General features: G+C 37.2%; 2 protein-coding genes across 12 annotated transcripts in view; one reads left to right on the top strand and one right to left on the bottom strand.

Moving 5' to 3' along the window:
- Positions 1-22,637, bottom strand: part of GIGYF2 (GRB10 interacting GYF protein 2) — a 147,315-nt gene that overhangs the window by 67,611 nt on the left and 57,067 nt on the right. For 8 of the 10 annotated variants that reach the window (XM_086719948.1, XM_086719947.1, XM_086719951.1 and 5 more), the window contains 3 exons: positions 21,581-21,692; positions 16,459-16,570; positions 15,557-15,597 (listed from right to left, as the gene is read on the bottom strand). In XM_086719948.1, the coding sequence (XP_086576074.1) occupies positions 15,557-15,597; positions 16,459-16,570; positions 21,581-21,692 (265 nt within the window). Of the gene's footprint in view, positions 1-763; positions 1,171-10,106; positions 10,457-15,556; positions 15,598-16,458; positions 16,571-21,580; positions 21,693-22,637 lie in introns of those variants that run through there. The other 2 variants (XM_086719957.1, XM_086719958.1) reach the window with 2 other exon arrangements.
- Positions 988-10,690, top strand: KCNJ13 (potassium inwardly rectifying channel subfamily J member 13). Of its 2 annotated transcripts, none has more exons than XM_025934085.2 (3): positions 988-1,133; positions 6,077-6,542; positions 8,331-10,690. In XM_025934085.2, the coding sequence occupies exons 2-3, from the start codon at positions 6,083-6,085 to the stop codon at positions 8,951-8,953; spliced, it is 1,083 nt and encodes a 360-aa protein (XP_025789870.1). In that variant the 5' UTR covers positions 988-1,133; positions 6,077-6,082; the 3' UTR covers positions 8,954-10,690. The 2 variants fall into 2 exon arrangements, with proteins under 2 accessions (XP_025789870.1, XP_086576085.1); XM_086719959.1 differs by lacking the exon at positions 988-1,133 and having other exon boundaries at positions 6,046-6,191; positions 6,300-6,542.

Below are 22,637 nucleotides of genomic sequence, written 5' to 3'. Positions count from 1 at the left end.
CCTTCCATGATTTTACTTTGAACAATCACAGCCTTTGTTTCTCAGATCCTCTTACATGTGACATTTGATCAAAGTTTTCAAATCAGCAGCTAACAGAGGTGGAGAAAAGTACTGCTCAGTAAAGGCATTACACAAAGCCACCCTACAGCTCTTTCAAGGTTGCTACAAATTAGATCACAGACATTTTCTACCTAAACACTATTTAGACAATTAAGTTAAATTTTCTGTACCCTGAATGCTACATTTTACCGAACATTACTATATGCTTCTCAGGAAATCATCCCCTAAACATTACTAAAACATGCCTTAAGAAAATTCTTCAGCTCCTTCTCATAGGTGTGTTTTTTAAAGATAAGTGCCAGGTACCAAACAATTAAGTTTATTCTTATTCAAGATCTCTACACACAGCCTTAAAAAAATGAGGGGGGAGGGGAAGGCCTGCCTCCTTGCCCCTCCACCCCCCACCCCAAATTCAGGTAACTAAATTACCTATATTACCCAGTTCTAGAATTAGTGGTAGCCATTCTAGTGAGATGGAATATGCAAAGAAAACTAATAAGATCAATCCACTAATTCATGCCTAAAATCCCTTATCCAAGGAAATCTTCCCCAAAGAAATGGAGGGAAAAAAAAAGAATAGTAAAGGAAGTATCTCACACTTCAACATGCTATATAAGGAAAGACGGCTGAAAGGAAACCTTGCAGGGAATTTTATCCCTTTGAACTTTCAAATAAACTCTTAAGTAAGATTATGCAAACTTACTAAAGACCGGTCCTGATTAGAGGGAAAAAATGCACCCCTTCTCCAAGTCAGTTCTGGAGGCTTTCTCCAGAATTGTTAAGGTTTGTGTTGGGTAAAGAAAGACCTCCTAACAAACCAGCATTCTTTTCCACATGATCAGAGCTAATTGGCCCCCCTGCAGACTAAGTGACCAATCACATCAGCTTCAGCTGAAACTAGCCCCCACGACATTATAAACAGAGGAATGTGAACTGTAAACCCAGTCCAAGAAGAGAACCTAAAAGCTAGGCTTGTAGATTAAAATTACCTTACCAAAAAGACAGACTCCACAAGTCTGGTTTTCTCAAGACCTACCTACCTGTGCACACAGGCTGACCCAGCAAAAGAACTGGTGAGTACATGAAATAATATTATTTCTTTCCTTAAGAGGAACAGAGAAAGAAACTGAGTATCTTTACTCTTTAAACAAAGATATTACCTACAGGGTCATATATTAAGGTTCTTTATTCTTTTTCCTTAAATTTTAGAAATGGATAATAGCCCTACTGAAAGCATTACTGGAAATTTTCTTGTTTTATTCAGTGTATACTAACTCTCCATTATAATATAAAAATGAGTAGAAAGGAAAGACCCTAGAAAAAATTCAGTGGCTTTTAAAAATATATATAGTTATATTTCTTTTGGAAGCGATTTTAAAAATCCAAAATAAGCCTACAGAAACAAATGACCAAAAAAAAATTTTTTTTAATCCATGAAAAAAATGATGAATATCTAATTTTCAATGTCTTTTTAAATTAGTACTGAAATTAGTAGATTCTTCTACAAGTAAGAAATTAAAATATACAAGACTCTCTGAGCTTATATAAGAGTTAGCACACTGCCCTGATTATAGAGGGTAGAAGAGAAAAGACTCTGTACAATCAGTTTTCACACCAGACATAAAAAAAATACAGAGCAATACTGTGATCATTTAACATTTGTAGTTACAGCCTATTATCTCAACTGTTTAACATGAAGGATACTACTACCTTACAATATGGCAAAAGACATCATTTTGAATGTTACAACAAAGTAAAATGAATCAATAATCCTGACAGCCAGAATGAAGCATCCAAACTATCATTTTTATAAAGTAGTATTTTCCACCAAAGTTTATAAATGGACAAATATTTTACCAGCCCACACATGGAGATACAAACAAACCTTCCCAAGCTTCAATTCTATTGTCTATTGGGATCAGTTAGTGAGAATCATATAAATACAAACCAAGACAAATATATTCAAAGAGTATTTGTACACCTGTAGGGATATGAAAATTACTTGGAAATGTAATAGTATAAACATAATGTCTGCCCATCAGTCACTTTTTTAAATCTGATGGAGAGAAAATCTATATACATCAGGCAACAATTATATAATTTTTAAGCACCATATAAGCAAATGTAAAACCATGAGAGAAAAGAAAAAAAAAATCATCTAAGAAACCTCCGTCAGTTGAAAGAAGCAGAAGTAAGTTTAGAAATTCACAGAGTTTTAAGAGACCGTGTTATTTAATTCCCTGTCTTTTTCTGTTTTTAAATAGAAGGAAGCCTGGCCAAGGGGATTGGGTAGCTTGCCCAACTGACACAGCTATGTAACCAACAGAGCCAGAGCATGGTAGGCTAGATTCCCCACCTTGTCTTCATTATGCTAAGCCATACTGTTTACATGAATCCAAAGATGGACGTATTCAGGGTAATCTGTTAAGTGGGGATCAAAATCTTACTTCTCTCAACTACTCCACTTTTCAACACAATCTAAACAAGTTCAAGCAAGGATTTATATATAAAAACCAGAAAACTTCATGGTTTTGATATTAGCCTTTTGACATCCTTGTTCACAGGGTTTTTCGTGTATTGATTAATTGCAAGAGAAAAAATGAAATTGTAGAAGTCTAGAGTTAACTGTTATAAAGCTGTAACAAGTAACAACCCCAAAAAAGCCCAAATAATAATAATTTTGTTAGCAACGGTATATACAGTATATATATATATATATATATATATATATATATATATATATATAAATATAGAAAGGCTATCTCCCTAGATGAGTTTTAGAATTTAATAAAGTAGGTTGAAAATTAAGAATCATGCAGCTCCTCCCCTCCCCCACCCCCCCCCCCCAAAAAAACTACTGTGAAACAGTAAACAATTAGTCGCATTCACCAGGACAGCAGTTCCCTAGGTGGAATAAGCACCAGGGGTACAAGGCCCATGATAGACCTTTATACACAAAGCAGGAAGGAATATTAAAGATGAAATTAATATAATGTTACATACCACTTTTACCTGAAAATCAGAAAAAAAAATAAAAGAAACCACATAGGACACTGCAGTGGTTCACAACCTTTCTGAAGGCAGCCAACAACTATCCTTTCTTATATCCTCCTTCTTCCTCTTCGAGTGTCAAAATGCCTTTCTTTTATAAAATTATGATGATATATCCTAACAATTATTTTCTCCCTGGAAAAATACAAAGTAGGCAATGCTACTAAGAACTCTCCTCTCCACACTTTGTTTTAATTTGTACTGATCTAGTAACATCCAAAAGATGTAATAATTGTATGTAACTATGTGATAATTGTAGCTGTGCAAATCCTCAAATTTTACAAATGTCTTCCTTAACTGAAAATAAATTTCTTGCCTAAAAGTCACAGGGTTGAACCTAAGCATTCCTGAAGACCAAATATTCTGTAATGACTCAAACAAAACTAGTCAAATGGAACATAGTATTATTCACAAAGGCTAACCAGGATTAAAATGTCTATTTTTTAAGCAATATAGTGCTGACTCTGGATTTGGTGTGGGATTCACCAACACTTACTACTTTTGTGATCCTAGGAAATTCATTACGCCTCAGTTTCTCTATCTGTAAAATGGGAATTATAATGGCACTACTGTGAAAGTTAAGAAGCATTAGTAATAATAATAAAGCAACTAACACTGAAAGGTTACTCTGTGCCAGGCATTGCCTGCTGGCTTCACATGACTTAACACACATGAAAGTGTTTGGTATGATTCCTGCCACATAATAAACAATATATCCTTACTAATATTATTAATCGTTACTGTCCTAAGAATCATGTATGAAGTTAACAATAGTTTATGATAGATACTTGAGATAGTTGTAGGGACAGGAAGAACATCTACTAGAAGTGCTAAAAATCTGGTTGTCAAAGACTGCCTTGTGAATACAATGCCAATCACCTTGGGAAAGGTTTTTATTTCACCAAACTTTCAAAACAGCTTCTTGTAGTAAGAAAATTAACTTGTAAAGTTAGTCAGACATGGATAATAACATAAATAGTCTAAGGCTCCCACCTGCCTAGTCTGATCCTTGATGACCTCATCTGAAAAATGGGGTAATAATGTCTACCTTGCTGAGATACCAAAGAATTAAAGATAATGCAATATGAAAACATCTAGCAAAGTGCCTACGAAAATTTTATTTCTGTTGTTACTTTCAAAAGGGCAGAGATAAGGTCTCCTAAAACATTTAAAGAATGTAGCAAAATGAGTCATTAAATAGCCATGCTGAGGGAAAAAAATACATTAAATGATAATGACCACTTGTTAGAATAATGAATTATAAAGCACTAATGACCTAAGAGTTTTTTAAAGTTTACAATATGAAACTAAAATGGCTATCCACTCTAAATAAATTTTAACAATTATCTCCGTGTTCCGACAGTAATTCAGATCCGAAGAAAATACAAGAGAATGTCTCTACTATCACCAATAAATGTTATATTAGCCTCGGGAAGGGGGGGCGGAGAGGGAGGGAAAGTATATATCCAGCTGGCCAATGTCCAATTCCCATAACACAGGAAGGGAGTCTCCACAGACCCCCAAGTCCCTAGATACAAGAAGGATCCAGCAAACCCAAGCAACAATGCCTCTGGTCCCCTTCTTCTTAAGCGTCACTGCCATTCAAAAGGTAGGAAGGGGAAATGCAGTACTCTCAAGGACACCTACTTCTGAAGGAAGCAGCTAGGCAGAGTCAAATGCAAAGCTTCAATTCCCATTCTGTTCCTGGTAGGCTCTACATAAAAGTCTTAAGATGCTTTTGACACATGCAAGAACAGTCACATAGAAAGCATACCTTAGTTTTCTTTTCACCACACAGAGAAAAGCATACCCACTGATTTACAATTTAACTGTTTATAGCTAAAAACTAATTAAATTAATTAACTTTTAAAAATTGCCATTTGGTACCTTAATGGTTATCTTAGTTCATTACACTTGAAGCTTTTTCTTCTGGTCTACCTACTTTCAAAACTAACATTATCTAGCGATCTCTACCTGGAATTTCTTATTTACCAAGAAAATAATTCTCTCAGGGCGCCTGGGTAGCTCAGTCAGTTAAGCATCCAACTTCGGCTCAGGTCACGATCTCACAGTCCGTGAGTTCGAGCCCCACGTTGGGCTCTGTGCTGACAGCTCAGAGCCTGGAGCCTGCTTCGGATTCTGTGTCTCCCTCTCTCGCTGCCCCTCCCCTACTCATGCTCTGTCTCTGTCTCAAAAATAAATTAAAAAAAAAAAAAAATTTGTTTTAAGAAAGTAATTCTCTCCCCACCCAACAATCAAATCAGAATCTAGAATATTCAGAGGGCAGCAAGAAGGAAAGAATCCATGAAAATGGTCACAAAGTGACAAAAACAAATAAAGCCTATTCATAAAACTTTCAACAGGCCAATTTAGAAAAAGTATACATTACAACCATAGGTCTCTAAATGCTTAGACCTGTCCTAGCACGAAGTTCGGTTTCCAAATATTTGCAGACAGCTTAACACTACATTTCCAAATGCTTTCTAGTTATTTACACAGAGGAACACATATTTAACTTATTCCTCTTAATTATGAATTACTCGTAATTTTAAATTATTAATTATGAAAAGTAGATAAACACATAACGTTTAGTCAAATCAACAGCTACTTTTGCCTGGACTCTTGCAAGAGAGGGGGCACTGAGAAGCCACAAACCATATCCCCAACTTTCAGGGATCTTAAAATATACTCAAAAATATTAAAATGCCAATAGTTTAACAGCCATTCAAAAGAAACAATAAGATCCTAAGGCAGCCCCTGATCAGGCAGCATACAAATGGCTTAGTCAGTAAATGCCCCGTTCAAGAAGAGGGGAGAGAGAGCTGTCAGACTGGAAAAGCTGGCCCAGTAGCTAGGGAAGCATTCCAAAAACAGGACAAAGTGAATGAAGTCTCAAAATTTATTAATATTAGCTATAGAACAGTTAAGAGCTTACTAACTTATTCTTGGTTTCAAAAAATTACAGACCAAGATGGATGGCAGTAATTGCAAAGCTACTGCTCCTCTCCTAACTCAGAGGTACCGGAGGATGGTCACCAAGGACGGCCACAGCACACTGCAAATGGATGGTGCCCAAAGAGGTCTTGTATATCTTCGAGATGCTTGGGGAATCCTAATGGACATGCGCTGGCGCTGGATGATGTTGGTCTTTTCTGCTTCTTTTGTTGTCCACTGGCTTGTCTTTGCAGTGCTCTGGTATGTTCTAGCGGAGATGAATGGTGATCTGGAACTAGATCATGATGCCCCACCTGAAAACCACACTATCTGTGTGAAGTACATCACCAGTTTCACAGCTGCATTCTCCTTCTCCCTGGAGACACAACTCACAATTGGCTATGGTACCATGTTCCCCAGTGGTGACTGTCCAAGTGCAATCGCCTTACTTGCCATACAAATGCTACTAGGCCTCATGCTAGAGGCTTTTATCACAGGTAATTGTTTTTGTTTTTAAAAAAAAAAATTACAAGTGTTTTGGAGAGGCGATAGTCAGTTATAAACAACTGTGTTGTAGAATCATTTACTTGCGTTATTAGCAGGTAATTTCTATGATTGAAAAGAAAGTCTGGGGCCAAGTGATAGGTGAAATTATAAGAAACCTGACTCTTAAATTTTACCTATTAGAACTCTATAGGAAAAAAGAAAGGATCATTCTGACACTAACTTGCAAGCAACATCATATACCAAAAAAATATATTAACAGAAGATGTAAAGGGTATTCTTCAGAGAAGCTAAATGCTTTGTTAAATAGGTGAATAAATATGTTCAATGCATATTTTGACAATCATTTTATCTAACAAAGGAGTTTGATTTTTTTTTCCCCTTTACTGGGTTAGAATTTCCTCCTCTGAGTTCATCTGTTCAACATTTACTCAACATTCACCAGTGAGCCCAGAGCACCATTGTCAGCATATTTAGAGATCAAGTATACACATACTTAACTTGAAATATGGCCACAAAGATTATGAAATTTTACATATAAACCTGATTAACACATAAGACTTTCTTCTAATAAAGTAGGGTTAGTGTCATTTTTATAAGTGATACATACAGTTTAAAAATTTAAAAAAAAAAACCCAAAAAGAAAACCTGGCTTTAACACACTACCCAATGATAATCTGAAAAGGTAAGTAATGGGCCATATGAAGGGTGATCTGGAGTCAAGTCCATTGTGCTGCCAACCAACTTTATAACCTGTAACAAATCACTTAACTGCTCTACAAGGGTTTTTTAACTGGGTCAGTCATTAGATAAAATTTAGAGGATCCAAGAACTTAGAAAAAACTTGCATTTTTTTGTTCACTCACCCCTAACTGAAATTTGCCATTTCTTCCATTATAAATGTAGGCAATAACAACAAAAAAATAGTATCAGCATTTTCGTATCACACTCCGATACTTCAAAAGTACACTATTAAACCCACAACTAAATTTCATTGTTGAATGCATTTTTTCTTGTTGTTGAATGCTTTATTAAAGCACATATAGTACTATAATTTTCTTAAATGTTCAACTGGATTTCAGTACATTTGGTTTCCTGTATATGCATTTTATTTTTATGCATTTAAAGCATAATCTGATAGGAGGTCCATAGACCATAGACCTCACCAGCCTGCCAACAAGATCTGTGTTACAAAAGTGGTTAAGAAACCCTAATCTATAGGTTGGGGGCACAAAGAAGATGCACTCTGAAAGGTGCACTGAAATCACCTTAGGGGCAGACCTTCTAATAAAGGGGGTGGGGGGGGGTAGTTATAGAAGTTTCCACGTTAAATAATTCCTCAGTGTATCCCTCATCCTACTGGTCCCATTCCCCACCCCAAATCATTCTACTCTAAATCTAATCTACTTCAACTCGAAACCACAAATCAATTCTAGTAACAAGTGAATCTTGTTACTTTTTTTTAAAGTGGGGACAGAAATGTAGGAAATGACCATTTGATTTTATAAGACATGAGAAGACGCAGTTACATTTCTTTGTAACAAAGTGAATTTTGCTTAAACATTCTGAAATCACAGTTTTTAAATAAGGATGTATGTACCTTTTGAAAAATGCTTCAGGCAAGTAAGACTACCCAAATTAACAATGTGTTCAATTCTTGACTCACTTAGAAGGCATCGCATCAAGGAATGTGTAACTATTTGATACACCCTTCTCATTCAGAAAAGGTATTGATATTTCAAGTGTTCATTCTAAAAAAAATTCAACGGTTTCTAATTTAGGTGCCTTTGTGGCGAAGATTGCCCGGCCGAAAAATCGAGCTTTCTCAATTCGCTTTACAGACTTAGCGGTAGTAGCTCACATAGATGGCAAACCTAATCTAATTTTCCAAGTGGCCAACACTCGACCTAGCCCTCTAACCAGTGTCCGGGTCTCCGCTGTACTCTATCAGGAAAGAGAAAACGGTGAACTCTACCAGACCAGTGTGGACTTCCACCTTGATGGCATCAATTCTGAGGAATGTCCATTCTTTATCTTTCCACTAACCTACTATCACTCCATTATACCATCAAGTCCTCTGGCTACTCTGCTCCAGCATGAAAATCCTCCGCACTTTGAATTAGTTGTATTCCTCTCAGCAATGCAGGAAGGGACTGGAGAAATATGCCAAAGGAGGACATCCTACCTACCCTCCGAAATCATGTTACATCACTGTTTTGCATCTCTGTTGACCCGGGGTTCCAAAGGTGAATACCAAATCAAGATGGAGAATTTTGACAAGACTGTTCCTGAACTTCCCACTCCTGTGGTCTCCAAGAGCCCAAACAGGACTGACCTGGACATCCGTATCAATGGACAAAGCATGGACAATTTTCAGATCTCTGAAACAGGACTGACAGAATAAGATGTATCCACGGCACCCTATTTTTTAATGTATTATGCAGCTACTTCTCCTTCGTTATAACTTTTTTTTCAATGCTGATTACATCTCTCTGATGATATCATGGTAACAAGCCTATGCCCATAAAAATGGCTGAGCTAATAATACACATTCTGGAAATTTAACATTCTACCTTATAAGTTTGTATCTGTGGTTATCTGCTGAAATCAATGCATCTCAACATGACAGATATTTATATAACAGCAAGTTGGTGAATTTATCATAACATGGATGATACCACTAATGAAGGGAAAACAGGACAGTAAAGTTTAACTCAGCCGAACTCTAAGATCAACCACAAATCTCTCATTTTCATCTGCAAGTTGAAGCAACAGTCTAGTTTGAAACCTAGCCCCCTGGGTAGAATGATGATTTCACAACATTTAGCGAACATCCTTTTAAAAGTGTTATTTTTTCAAGACAACAAAGATCATTCCTCTGGTTCTTCATACTACAAAGCTGGAGTAAGTATTACCCCCCCCCCCTTAATTTTTAACATCTAGGAACAAAAAAATTCACAAGAAAAACAATGGAGAGATTTATATGTAGCTCTAAAGGCATTATACCCAAACACATGCACATGTTCACATATTTGTGGCAGAAGTGATGAGATCAAGTGAGAGCTCCAGCCTGAATGGAACCTGTAAGGTGGTATTTTTGTAAGGAGATGCAAAATTATATCTACTATCAAACAGTGATTTAAAAATCATAATCAACTATTCATCTGAATGGCTTCTAAGTAAAAACAGTCCCTTCTTACCTATGACCTATTCAATGGTATAAAACAGTGCAACAACTCTAAATAACTCATAAATGCAAAGCTATTTAAGTTTTTGTAGATACAAAGGTTTACTTATACGTAATTCAAATAGGAAAAAAATCTCCAGTAGATAAAGCAAAAAATAATTAGGCAACAAAGTATTTTCAAACCCAAATTCCTGTTTCCAACTTCAAATAGTTTTTTCTATAAACACAAAATGAGTGTTTATTCATCAGTAGGAGGTTGAACTAGATAAACTCTATTATTTCTTACCAAATCTAATACTCCATGAAAATTATACTCTCTCTCTGCTTCAATTTTTATTTAATATATACTTAGATGAACGCTTTCCCTTACCTCCAGTTTAATTTAAAACCATTCCCTCTGCATAGCCTTCATTTTGATTTAAAAAAAGAAAAAACTGTCTTCAAAGCAAACAAGAACCAAAAAAGTTGCCCTATCAGATTTCAAGTAGATTTGTGGCTGCTCTTCTTTTCTGTAATTCTCCTTCTTCAAGTTTAGTAGGAAAAGTAAAAGATTAACCCTCCCCACTGGTGATGACCTAGCCAGGAATCAGCCCATGAATAAATACTAGCCTAGTAAAGGCAATCTGGTGTGACAAGCAGGGCAGAGCAGCAGTCACATTTTTCTACTCTTTGACCAAAAGGAAAAGCAAATAAAGAAGAGCTCTGGAGTAGTCAAACCGTGATAACAGCAAAAAAAAAAAAAAAAAAAAAAAAAGTCAAGGACACAGAAACTTAATTATTGTAAACTTTTGCTGTTTGAAACTTTTAGGCATCCTTAAATGCTAACCAGACCAACAGACTTTTTTTTCCAACCCAGGACTGTCATAACCCATATAGACAACAGGAATTCTTATTTCTATAATAAAGTAACAAGATTCACCTAACCTGTGAAAATAAAGTAGTATTAAAGATTTACATGGTATGTTTTTTCCTAAGAGCTCTATATCACTTACACAGATTACAACTCCCAACAGTTAGGAGAAGCTGCCCAAAGATCTGGGATGAGTCTCCCTGCAGACACAGCATGTTCTCCATTCCAGTCAGAGCACTCTCAAAGTACACAATGTACATATAAGCTCTGCCTCTGAAAACTAGATGTGACTTCCCCTACACACACCCCAAAATAACTGCTGGTATACTAATGCTATTTGATAAATGTTTCACAAGTAGACAACTAAGAAATGCAATCAGAAAATCAGAAACTTCTGTCTAGGTGGCTTAAAGCTTCTGAAAGCACTGTTCATGATTCTTTCACTTACTTTCAGTGAATCACAGCTTCTACATTAAAGATTAAGTTTTCCGCCAAGATACCATTCTCCTTGGCAGGAGAAGGGAGTACAAATGGAAAGAGGGGGTGATTACTGGGAGATGGGAACAGCATCTCTAATTCCTGGCTACACAGCTCACTAATCTGGGGCACCTGGGAGCCCAAGGATGATACCTTAGATTCATGACTAAGAAGACCACGTTGGAATTAACTTTAAAAATGATTTAGGAAACTGATACAGATAAGCATGACAATCCCAACAAACTACACAAGCAGTTACTAAAAACATAACATCTAGTTTTGATATATGTACAAGCCCATAATACCTACTGCAGGCAGCACCTAATAACCAAAAGCTGCTATGTCTACTTCAAAGTATTTTACACCAAAATGCACTAACTAGTATTACATTAGGCTGAACCTATTAGTATCAAATGGATCATTTTTTATTTAATGAACTTTCAATTGCATCCTCAGAGAATCATACTACAAGATCATCACCAGAACTGATCTCCCCCTCTGCAACAATAATTCCTACTGAATAGAAATTATAATTCCAGTATCACAGGCCTTTTTCTACCTCCACATTGCCCCATAGATGTGTTCATAGTCGTTATGTACAATTCTTGTCCCAATGTCTATAAATATACCCATTTCTCTCCAATAGAAGAAGCAAATACAGGATATAAACCATCTTTAATTTTAAAAACAAGTCATTCTGAAACCTTTAGTACTCAAATTATCTTAATTTGATGTCAGAGAACATCTCACAAGTGACCAATATATCACTCTGCCCCAACAAACTAGTTTAGTACTGCCATTCTTGAAGAGTGGAAGATACAAAAGCAAATTTTTTTGAGAGAGAGAGAACAAGTGCACAGCACGAGCAGGGAGCAGGGCAGAGAGAAAGGAAAGAGAGAATCCCAAGCAGGCTCTGTGCTGTCAGCACAGAGCCCAACACCGAGCTTGATCCCACAAACCGTGAGATCATTACCTGAGCTGAAATCAAGAGTCAGATAGACACTCAACCAACTGAGCAACCCAGGCACCTCCAAGAAAAAAACTTTTTAATCTACAATATTTACAACAAAAGCGGATTACTTATAAAAAGAAAGGCTCAAAATTATTAGCACAGTTAATATACCTAAGTGAGCATCTTATCAAAAAACATTCAATAAAAGCCACTATGATTTATTTGAACATATATATGGAACATGCCCTGATATTTTAGTAGGGAAAACTTTCTTTATACTCTTAATCACTTCACATCAATTTAGTTTTACAGAACTCATCTTTTCAAATATATACCTTCGTATACACGTATACAAAGGAAAAAACCTGTATTTTTTTAAGTTTTTTTTTTTTTAAGTTTTTTTTGAGAGAGCACAAGTGAAGGAGGGGACAGAGAAAGAGGGAGACAGAGAATCCCAAGTGGGCTCCACGCTGTGAGCCCAGAGCCTGACACAGGACTCAAACTCACAAAACTGTGACATGATAACCTGAGCTGAAATCAAGAGTCAGTCGCTAACTGACAGAGCCACCCAGATGCCCCAAAACCTGTATTTTTAAAGAGAGTGGTCGGAGAGATTTCTCAGGTTGAATTAATATACTACTTAAAATACAAGTCGGGCAAATAATGATGAAAAGGAACTTTACACTCTAACCAAACCACGAAAGTATGACTGTGGTGAATAGTTAAAATCGAGCTACTGTCATAACAGAGAACACAGGGCTTTTCCAAAGCAACCCAAGTCATTTTCAGACACCTCTATTAGATCTTTTTAACTGAGACTATGTTGAGTACCTACCACCTTAAACCTACCCTTTAGACTAACACAGATCAAACTTAATTCCTCTTTCTCAATTGTTGAGCAAATATTTGCAGACAGTAACCCTAAAAACACTCCTCCCCACTCTGTCCTGTCCACAGTTTTGTCTGCTGTGTAAACAGCCCCATTTCCGTCAGGCATTCACCATCACAGGGCTGCAAATGCCCCATTCTACTCCAATATATGGATCCCTTCCAGGTGTGGCCAGTCCTGCACACAATATTTAAGCTGTCCTGTGTCAACATAAGACAGCGGGCGTCCCTATTGCCCGCCTCATGAGGATCCTACAGTTCTAGTAAATGTTATGCTGGTTAACACGGAGGCCACAGTCAGCTAAGAAAGCTGTGCTTTTCCCCAGCAAGTTGCTATTACACCATTATTCCATATCTTAAATTCTAGAGTTTACGTGAGAGTTAACATTTTCTGCTGTTAAACTTCCATCTGATTAGATCTTGTCTCTTGTTCCATCTTAATTCTGATCTTAAGTCCCAGGTGTTCCACTCTATAGCTACCCCTCTAACTACTGAGTAATCTGAAAATCTGATCACACGTCAACACTGTCATCCAAAGAAAAGGAATGTTTATACAGCATATAGCACAAGACCTATCATACAAGTCAGAATTCAGTAACTGTTGAACAAATAAAGGAGTCCATATACTCTTATTTAATCCTAAAAATTCTGTAAGGCATTCTCACCTGTATTTATTATGAGACTACTGAATATGAGAGCTTAGATTACCAGTGATCTTCTGATTCAAAACCGTGTACTCTTTAAACTACCCCTCATTATCTGTCTCTAGTCACTGGCAAAAGTATTAAGTCAGACAAGGATGAGAGCAGAGGTCCCAAAACATCCTCCAAATTATATTTATCCAACAGTCTACAATACAAGTAAAGCCATTCATCTAGCAGTAAGTTATCTACCCAGTCTGTTCCAGATTTCTTGGTGCTACACTCATTTAATGGCTTTTCATTAATATAAATATAATTGATTATTTCCAATGCCATATTAATAAATGAGAAATTTAAATAACTGATATGTTAAAATGAACTGGTGTGAAAACAATGATGCCAAGTTGACTATTTGGTGTTTTAAAAAATCTGCAAATCTTGGGGCCGCTGGGTGGCTCAGTCGGTTAAGCGTCCAACGTCGGCTCAGGTCATGATCTTGCGGTTTGTGGGTTCGAGCCCTGCATCGGGCTCTGTGCTGACAGCTCAGAGCCTGGAGCCTGCTTTGGATTCTGTGTCTCCCTCTCTCTCTGCCCTTCCCCTGCTTATGCTCTGTCTCTCTCTGTCTCTCAAAAATGAATAAATGTTAAAAAAAAAATTTTTTTTTAATCTGCAAATCCGTCTGTGAATGATATTTGCATGTTTAACATATATTTTTGACAAATGCTTACTATTGTCAGATACAATCATGCCCTGGAGAACTTTTCTGGTACTTCCAGGAATTGGGAAATCACAAGGTAATTTTCATAACTCCAATGCTGGGGGGGTGCCTGGTGGCTCAGTCGGTTAAGCGTCCGACTTCAGCTCAGGTCACGATCTCACAGTTTAAAGGTTTGAGCCCACATCAGGCTCCATGCTGACAGAGCAGAGCCTGCTTGGGATTCTCTTTCTCCCTCTCTCTGCCCCCTGTAAGTTCCCCACTCACACATGCTTATGTGCGCATTCTCTCTAAATAAATACATAAATACATAAATAAATGAATCCAATGTTACTATGAATTGGCATTCCTTTTTTTCTCTCAGACCTTAATACCTACTGGCACTTTAGAAGGCAGTACCTTTAATCAGTCAGAAAAGCCCATCTTAACATTATAGGTTCTTTAATATAAACTATAATTAATTCATCACAAACACTGAAACCTTGTTCTCTTACTATGTTCCTTTTAATTCAGTAGCTACCTTAACTATAATTTATTTTGACTCCTCTCATCTCAAAACAAGAAAAAAAAAACAAAGATTAGGTATCAAAAAGACCAGATCAATAATAAAAGGCTAAAGAAAGAACATTCATAGTTGTAAAATTTGCTCTCTGACACAAAAACAAGCATTCTAGCTTTTTCCCTGTTTCTTTTCATCCTGTGAGAAATATCTACATTGGAAAAGGAGTTAACAGACTGGTTCCTAACTTAAAATTTCACTTCACAAGAGAGCCTTAATAAAGAATATATGGGGGCGCCTGGGTGGCGCAGTCGGTTAAGCGTCTGACTTCAGCCAGGTCACGATCTCGCGGTCCGTGAGTTCGAGCCCCGCGTCGGGCTCTGGGCTGATGGCTCAGAGCCTGGAGCCTGTTTCCGATTCTGTGTCTCCCTCTCTCTCTTCCCCTCCCCTGTTCATGCTCTGTCTCTCTCTGTCCCAAAAATAAATAAAAAAAAAACGTTGAAAAAAAAAAAATTAAAAAAAAAAAAAAAGAATATATGCCTTGCAAAGAATACATAGACCTAAAAAGTTAAATCAAGTAAATCCTAATGGTTGTGTTCATCACCCCTGGTTTTGTGCAACAGAGCCATCAAATAACCACGGAATTATAAATCCAAGCAATGCTACAACTCCATCTACTGGAGAGGCACAGGTAACTGAGTCAATTTTAAATAAATGGATCCTTACATGTGAGGCTTTTAGGAACTAATATCATGGAAGTTCAGATAAAAATACTTCAAAACAGTAAGAAAGCCTTACCTACATCTTTTCGTCCTGGTTTTTCAAAACGTCTGTCACCTCTAGAAAAGATAAAAGAAGTTTCAAACAGGACTTAGGAGTAATATATAGATTTCCTATACATGACAACCACTGCTGTATCTGTCCTTAATAGCATTGCTTTCCTTTTCAAATTGTAAAAACAAACAGCGCCCAACATTTGGAAAATATAAGAAAACACAAAGATGAAAACAAAAATATCCACTATCTCACTTACCAAAAGCCAGCTTCTATTGACCCAGAAATGTTTTTTAAAATTAGATAAATTTTAATTAGATAGATGCTTTACTTTAGATACACACTATATATAGTTTTATATACTATTTTTGGCACGTGTTTTCCCACATCATTAGATATTTTCAAAATCATCCTAACTTTTAATGGTTATAGAATATTCTATTGTGTGGATATACCATTACATAAGAAGCCATGCTGATATTAAGCTATTTGGCTTGTTTCTAATTATATTATAAATATCATCACAGTGAACATCTTTGTACATACAACTTTGTGGAACTGCCCTCATTCATCAACAGACTTCACAGAGTCACAAAGAACAGAGAAGATGCTTTGACTGATAGCAACAAAAAATAAAATGTCAATTGTCAATGCCTCCCACTGAACACTAATAAAATAACAAATCCGACTAACTATGAAATATCCATGCTGGCACTAACATATTAACCTATTTATCTCCAATGCTTCTTTCATTAAATAAGGATCATTTAAAACTTTCTAACATACATCTTGATACTCAATAATTAATAGCATTTTTTAAGTGAAATCTTATAACTATACAAAGAAACGTCTCCTCTGGAGAAAGCAGAAAAAAATTTTTTTTACACCAAGAAGTCTTTATGCCAAGATCTGGATCTTTTAGTTACCTTTCCTCCCAGCTCTGTGACCTATGCATTTCCCTGCCACCTCCTCGACCAAAGACACCCTCTACTTCATCAAAGCTTCTTTGGTAGAAACCACATTCACCTCTGCCTCTGCCTGAAAATAAGAAAACAGAAAAAATGATACTCAGATGTCAATATTTGACACATATTCAACACCAACGATTAATCTTTGAAGTTCTGTCTCCACACAAAGAGGATGTCTATGTTTAAACATTTAGCAAGGCCTGACGGATCTTTACCTGAGAGACCAATAATGGCACTGAAGAGGCTAGACCACAGGAGGTTGAAAGAAACAAGTTAGAAAACAGGTGTTAAGAGTCCCAGTCCTGAATAAGAAACAGTGTCAACGTTAAGTTAATAAAAAGTTTAACAGTAAAATTCTAAGAAGATCGGTAAACTATTACTACAAATTGGACCTTTTATTGGATTATTTTCAACAAAAATGAAAGATTTAGAGAGCTTCAGAAGAGAGCAGATAAAATATACAAAAGTGAAGCACAAACGTTAATATAATTTATCTAACTCCACAGAAAGGATATTTAAGGGGCGCCTGGGTGGCTCACTTGGTTGGGCGTCCAACTTCAACTCAGGTCATGATCTCACAGTTCATGAGTTGGAGCCCCACTTCGGCCTCTGTGCTGACAGCTCAAAGCCTGGGAGCCTGCTTTGGATTCTGTCTCTCTCTCTCTCTCTCTCTCTCTCTCCCCCTCCTTCACTCATGCTCTGTCTCTGTCTCTCAAAAACAAATCAACATTAAAAAAAACTTAAAAAAAAAAAAAAAAAAAGAAAGGATAATTTAATATGGCCAACTCTATCAATTTTGGGAACTAACTCCGTAAAGGATGTTCTACACCAACAAAAGCACTCTTTCCCCTTTGCTCAAGTCTTCAAGGAAGAAAAACATCAGGACTAAATTTGAACCCGAGCTAGTGAGAATGTGCTGTATGCAGAGACTGAGAGGTTCTAAATGTTCAGATGTAAACTGGTCTTTACTGAAGTCAATTTGGTCAGATCTATCAAAATCTGACTCAACGATTCTAACCACAATTTATCCTAACAGAAATACACAAACATGCAAATACATATATATGCAGATGTTCACTGCAATGTGTAACACCAGAAATAACCTAAATAAATTTTGATAATATTAAATTTTAGTAGAACATTATGAAGCCACAGAAGATAAAACGCTGACATTAAAAGAAATCTACATTATTCTGTTGAATAACAGAATAATACTTAAAATAACTGCGCTTATATAAATTATATGGCTGTTGGGATCAGGAGGAACATCCATCCAACTGGTGCTCTGGGGGCAGAAAGCAATATGAACGTTTTAGCTTTATACTTTCTGCACAATGTGAGGTTTTCTCAACTAATGCGCACCATTTGTATCCAACACACAGATGAGAAAACTGGAAAAGGGTGGGGAGTTTAGAGCTGTACTTAGATAAAATATTACCCATCATCCGTAGCTCACCATTTTTAACAGTGTAAAAACACCCAAAACAAAATGATGATGAATTACGAACGAAAGAATGCATTCCAAAGCTAAATACAAGTGAGTTAAATAATTATTTCAAATATCCACATAGGATTTCTACCTTCTGCTTATAATGTATGAAAACCTGACTCAGAATATACTTGTACTTTTATGTAACCTTACTATGAAATGCACAGAAAGGTACCCCTCATAACTAGTCCAGGTAACCCACATTTCTTCATCTGTAAAATGGAAATGAGACTAGGCTTAAAATGTAATAATCTAAAAGTTACTTTCCAGTCAATCTAACTTTATATCAACATAAAGTTGACGCCCCAGTTTCCCATTTCAGTACCTCTCTCCTTAGGAAATGTATACATTTTTTTAAAAATAGTATCTGCATTCTATTAATCAAAAAGGTGCATGTTATTTGAAATACAGTATCAAATGTGTATAATAATATAATTTAGTGTTTAGACAATGCCTGATGCACATACAGATTCCCAGTAGTTTATAATAACATAATTACTCATTCGATAATATCCTTATAATAACACGGCTACCAGTGAATATCAACCCACAGGCTAGGAATCCCTGCTTTTGATAAGATACTGCAAATGTATACATTTTATGTAAAATCCTAAAACAGTATAATGCCAAGTGTTATGTAACACTGGGGTGGATCTCCTGCAATGATGATTCCTGGGGTGTAAGAAAGTCCCCTCTTCTGAAGAGGACAATTTTCTCAGTAAACCAATAAGTACCAAGCACCTTGAAAAAGTATTTTATTTTAGAAACCTGAATATGAAAAAAGCCTTCAGGTTGCCAGAAAAACAAGCAAACCACAGACAAAAATATTTTCTGCCAAGTTAACTAGCACTGGTACTGGTCCTCCTTATTAGACTAAAGCTTATTATAAGGAGACACATAAAAAGAATCAGATTCTAGAGCTTTCCAGTTGTAAGGACCATAATCATCTCTAAATACAGTTCTCATATAAGCAGCAGCAAGTACACATAACATGATGAATCTCTCACACAGCTAAATATTCAAAGGACTGTCCTATTGTCTGAGATTTCACCCGATTCTTTTGGGGGATTAAAATATACTTCCTTTAAACGATGATAAAGACAAGTGGCTGACAGCTGTGTGGATCTGCTGTACTCTTAAACACCTTAACCAGGTAAAATAGAAAGATGACATTTTACACTGTTTCCCCACCCATTTGTTTGTTTAAATTTTACTAGTTCCCGATATTTAGAAGTCTAGACGTCAGTCGGTTTTCACATCAAAATCTCCTCAAGTTTGGGGCACCTGGGTGGCTCAGTCGGTTAAACATCCAACTTAGGCTAAGGTCATGATCTCGTGATTCATGAGTTCAAGCCCCGCATCGGGCTCCGTGCTGACAGCTCAGAGCCTGGAGCCTCCATTGGATTCTGTGTCTCCCTCTCTCACTGCCCCTCTCCTGCTCACACTCTGTGTGTGTATGTGTGTGTGTGTGAGTGTGTGTGTGTCTCTCTCTCTCAAAAATAAATAAAATATTTTAATAAAAAAAAATCTCAAGTTAAAAAGAGCCAAAATAACCATCTAACGTTAGCTTTGCCCATGGGGGGGAGCCATAATAATCATCACTTAACCAACAAGTTAAAATTAAGTACTAACTAAAGAAAACAAAACCAGATTAATGATCTCATGAAATCATCGGAAAAGAAATCACATTTTGGACAATGATGCTAAAAATGTTTTTTACAAAGTGAATTCATTCATTTGACCAGTTTCATACCATTTGTTCACATCAATGTTAATTAAGTCACTGCTTTTCTCACAGTATCTATCTTTTTGCACATGCCCAGTTTAAGTTCTGAATGTAGGACACTATGCAATAACCCCCCACTTGAAAGAATCAGAAAGCAGGGAGAAATTTCCCAATCCTTCAGTTTGTTTCTCAATATGGAGTTTTTTAAAGACTGTTTAGAGAGACTGGTGTGTATTTACAGCACACAAAGTTGGTGATCACTTGAGGTTCACAGAAGTGCTGGCTTGTGGACCACCCTTCTTGAATAATCATCTCTGTACAACTTACCCTAAAAAGCACTGGAGGCAAAGCCACCTGAGTGCAACCTCCCCCTGTTGCCAGCCTACCAAAGAAAATCATAGGCAACACCCAAGCAGTAGCCCAGAGCCATCTCCACATCACCACTGCACCACACCACCAAGACACAAAGACCTCAGGTGAATTCTGGACCAATGGAACCTCACTGCACGTGAGAAGCTGAATGGCATGGGGAGCTTTTGAAGCACACACATGCCTAAATCTCACCACCCAGGATCTGACTGCAGAAGTACTTCTAACAAACCCCCAGGTTAAAAACTACCGTTCTGGAAACTGACAAATTCAGAAGGAAAAACCACGTATACCTTGCTAACAGTACGTGGCCTACAAGCAGAGAGCTTTAGCTGCCCCATTATTATTCGCCACCCCTGCGCTCCCACATGCTACACTTTTTTTTTAAGTTTACTTATTTATTTTGAGAGAGAAAGACAGAGAGAGTGCACAAGCAAGGAAAGGGCAGAAAGAAGGAGAGACAGAATCCCAAGCAGGCTCTACGCAGAGCCTGACGTGGGGCTCAAACTCACGAACCGTGAGATCATGACCTGAGCGGAAATCAAAAGCCAGACACTTAACCAACTGTGCCACCCAGGCGCCCTGCATTCCCACATTCGGAATGGACTACCGAAAGTGTCCTCTTCACAGGAGTGCAGAACTTAATATGGCCTCTATAAAGGCTGAGTATAAATTATTCTATTCATAAGGCACAACTTTAAGAAAAAGAGAATCCAGATATTCCACACCCTTAATCACACCAACCTGGGTGGTGTGGTATGTGGAGACCGTGGCCTCTGGCTCTGCAGATACCCAACTCTTCCACTTCTGAAGCACTTCTTCAAAAATTACAAGAGATGTCTAGACTACTGCGATGAGTTAACCAACTCAAGAGGTAAATGCTGAATATTTATATTGAAAACATCCAGAATGGCCTCATGTTGCAGAAAATCAATGAATAAAAAACAAGGAACAGACAGCGAAAAAACAAGTAATATCAACAAAATAATTCTTCGGAGACACAAACCTATAAAACCATAGGTTAAGTAAGTTGACTGATACATAATTATTTTTTGCTCTACCCTCTAAAAGAGCCCTGGCGCTGATGAGACAGAAGGCTTTTACTAACGCCTCTCTCTGGCTGGGGACACTCCTCGCACACACGGCCTTATATAGAAAGGGTGTGTCACTAAGGCCTGCGGGGACTTAGCTGCTGCCTCAGCAGCCAAGGCACTTCCCAGAGCTATGGCAAAGGGCAAGGCTCCCTGGGGATGAGGAATATGGATGGGGATTTGCCAAAGTTAACGAGGAACCCTCACGCTCAAGAATTAGCCTCTTCTGCTCCAAATCAGGAGGTGTGGAGCTGATACGCCGAGAAATGATTCAGGAAACAAATATTCAGACACTTAACACAGAGTGAATGTCAAAAGCAGTTTTTTTTAAATCAAGTATTGTATGTTTAAAGTGACTTCTCTCTCCTCTCCCTCCATTATTACATTTGCCACATGGAAGCTCACCTCGCCCTCTTGAAGAACTTCGACCTCTAGGAGCCCCCACCACTGTTCCTCCTCCTCCTCGTCCTGTCAATCGCAGGACAGCAGCACTATTAACAGACATGGAAAAGTTTCTCTGTCGAAAACAAAAACAAAAACGAAAAAAAAAGAAAGAAAAAAAGGATAAAACAGATAAAACTGCATGTTGCTTCCCCCCATCTCCCGTTCCAACTCTAAAATGGCATCTAATTACTACAAACAATGGGAAACCATAACTACACCGCATGCTAAGATGATCCAAAACCTAATTTTACCTGAAAATCTCAAATTAACATTTCAGATCAACAAACACTGACAACCAATGCCTTATATCTTATTAGGTTTTGTGAGGAAATATTAAATAAACTCTAATCACTGTTATGTATCCAGAAGCAGACAGAATAAATATGCACCATAATGAACTTGGTAGAAGAAATTCTGTTTGAAAAGATACTTTATTATTTTATTAAAAATTTTTTTCATGGTTTTTTTTTTATTTATTTAAATTTAACTTAGTTAACATACAATGTAGTATTGATTTCAGGAGCAGAACCCACTGATTAGGCACCTACATATGACACCCAGTGTTCATCCCAACAAGCGCCCTCCTTAATGCCCATCACCCATCTAGCACATCCCTTCCCCATCCACCTCCCCTCCAGCAACCCTCAGTTTATTCTCTGTATTTTAAGAGTCTCTTATGGTTTGCCTCCCTGTTTTTATCTTATTTTTCCTTCCCTTTCCCTATGTTCATCTGTTGTTTCTTAAATTCCACGAGTGAAATTATACGGTATTTATCGTTCTCTGACTTATTTCACATGGCATAATACCCTCCAGTTCCATCCACACTGTTGCAAATGGCAAGATTTCATTCTTTTTTTGTTGCTGAGTAATACTGCATAGTGTGTGTGTGTGTGTGTGTGTGTGTGTGTGTGTGTGTGTGTGTGTACCACATCTTCTTTATCCATTCATCCATCGATGGACATTTGGGCCCTTTCCATACTTTGGCTATTGTTGACAACACTGCTATAAACATTGGGGG

This window comes from Puma concolor, chromosome C1, assembly GCF_028749965.1.
Source record: "Puma concolor isolate L17-30 chromosome C1, mPumCon1.1.hap2, whole genome shotgun sequence".
In the NCBI taxonomy this organism is placed as follows: Eukaryota; Metazoa; Chordata; class Mammalia; order Carnivora; family Felidae; genus Puma; species Puma concolor.
The sequence above is the reverse complement of the archived record's forward strand: the minus strand, read 5'-3'. Positions and strand labels throughout refer to the sequence as shown.

What these genes read in the sequence shown, in the direction of transcription:
- KCNJ13 (XM_025934085.2), top strand. Translation starts at nt 6,083, where the DNA reads ATGGATGGCAGTAATTGCAAAGCTACTGCTCCTCTCCTAACTCAGAGG. An exon ending in GCTAGAGGCTTTTATCACAG is followed by an intron (nt 6,543 to 8,330) that starts GTAATTGTTTTT and finishes TTTCTAATTTAG; the next exon opens with GTGCCTTTGTGGCGAAGATT.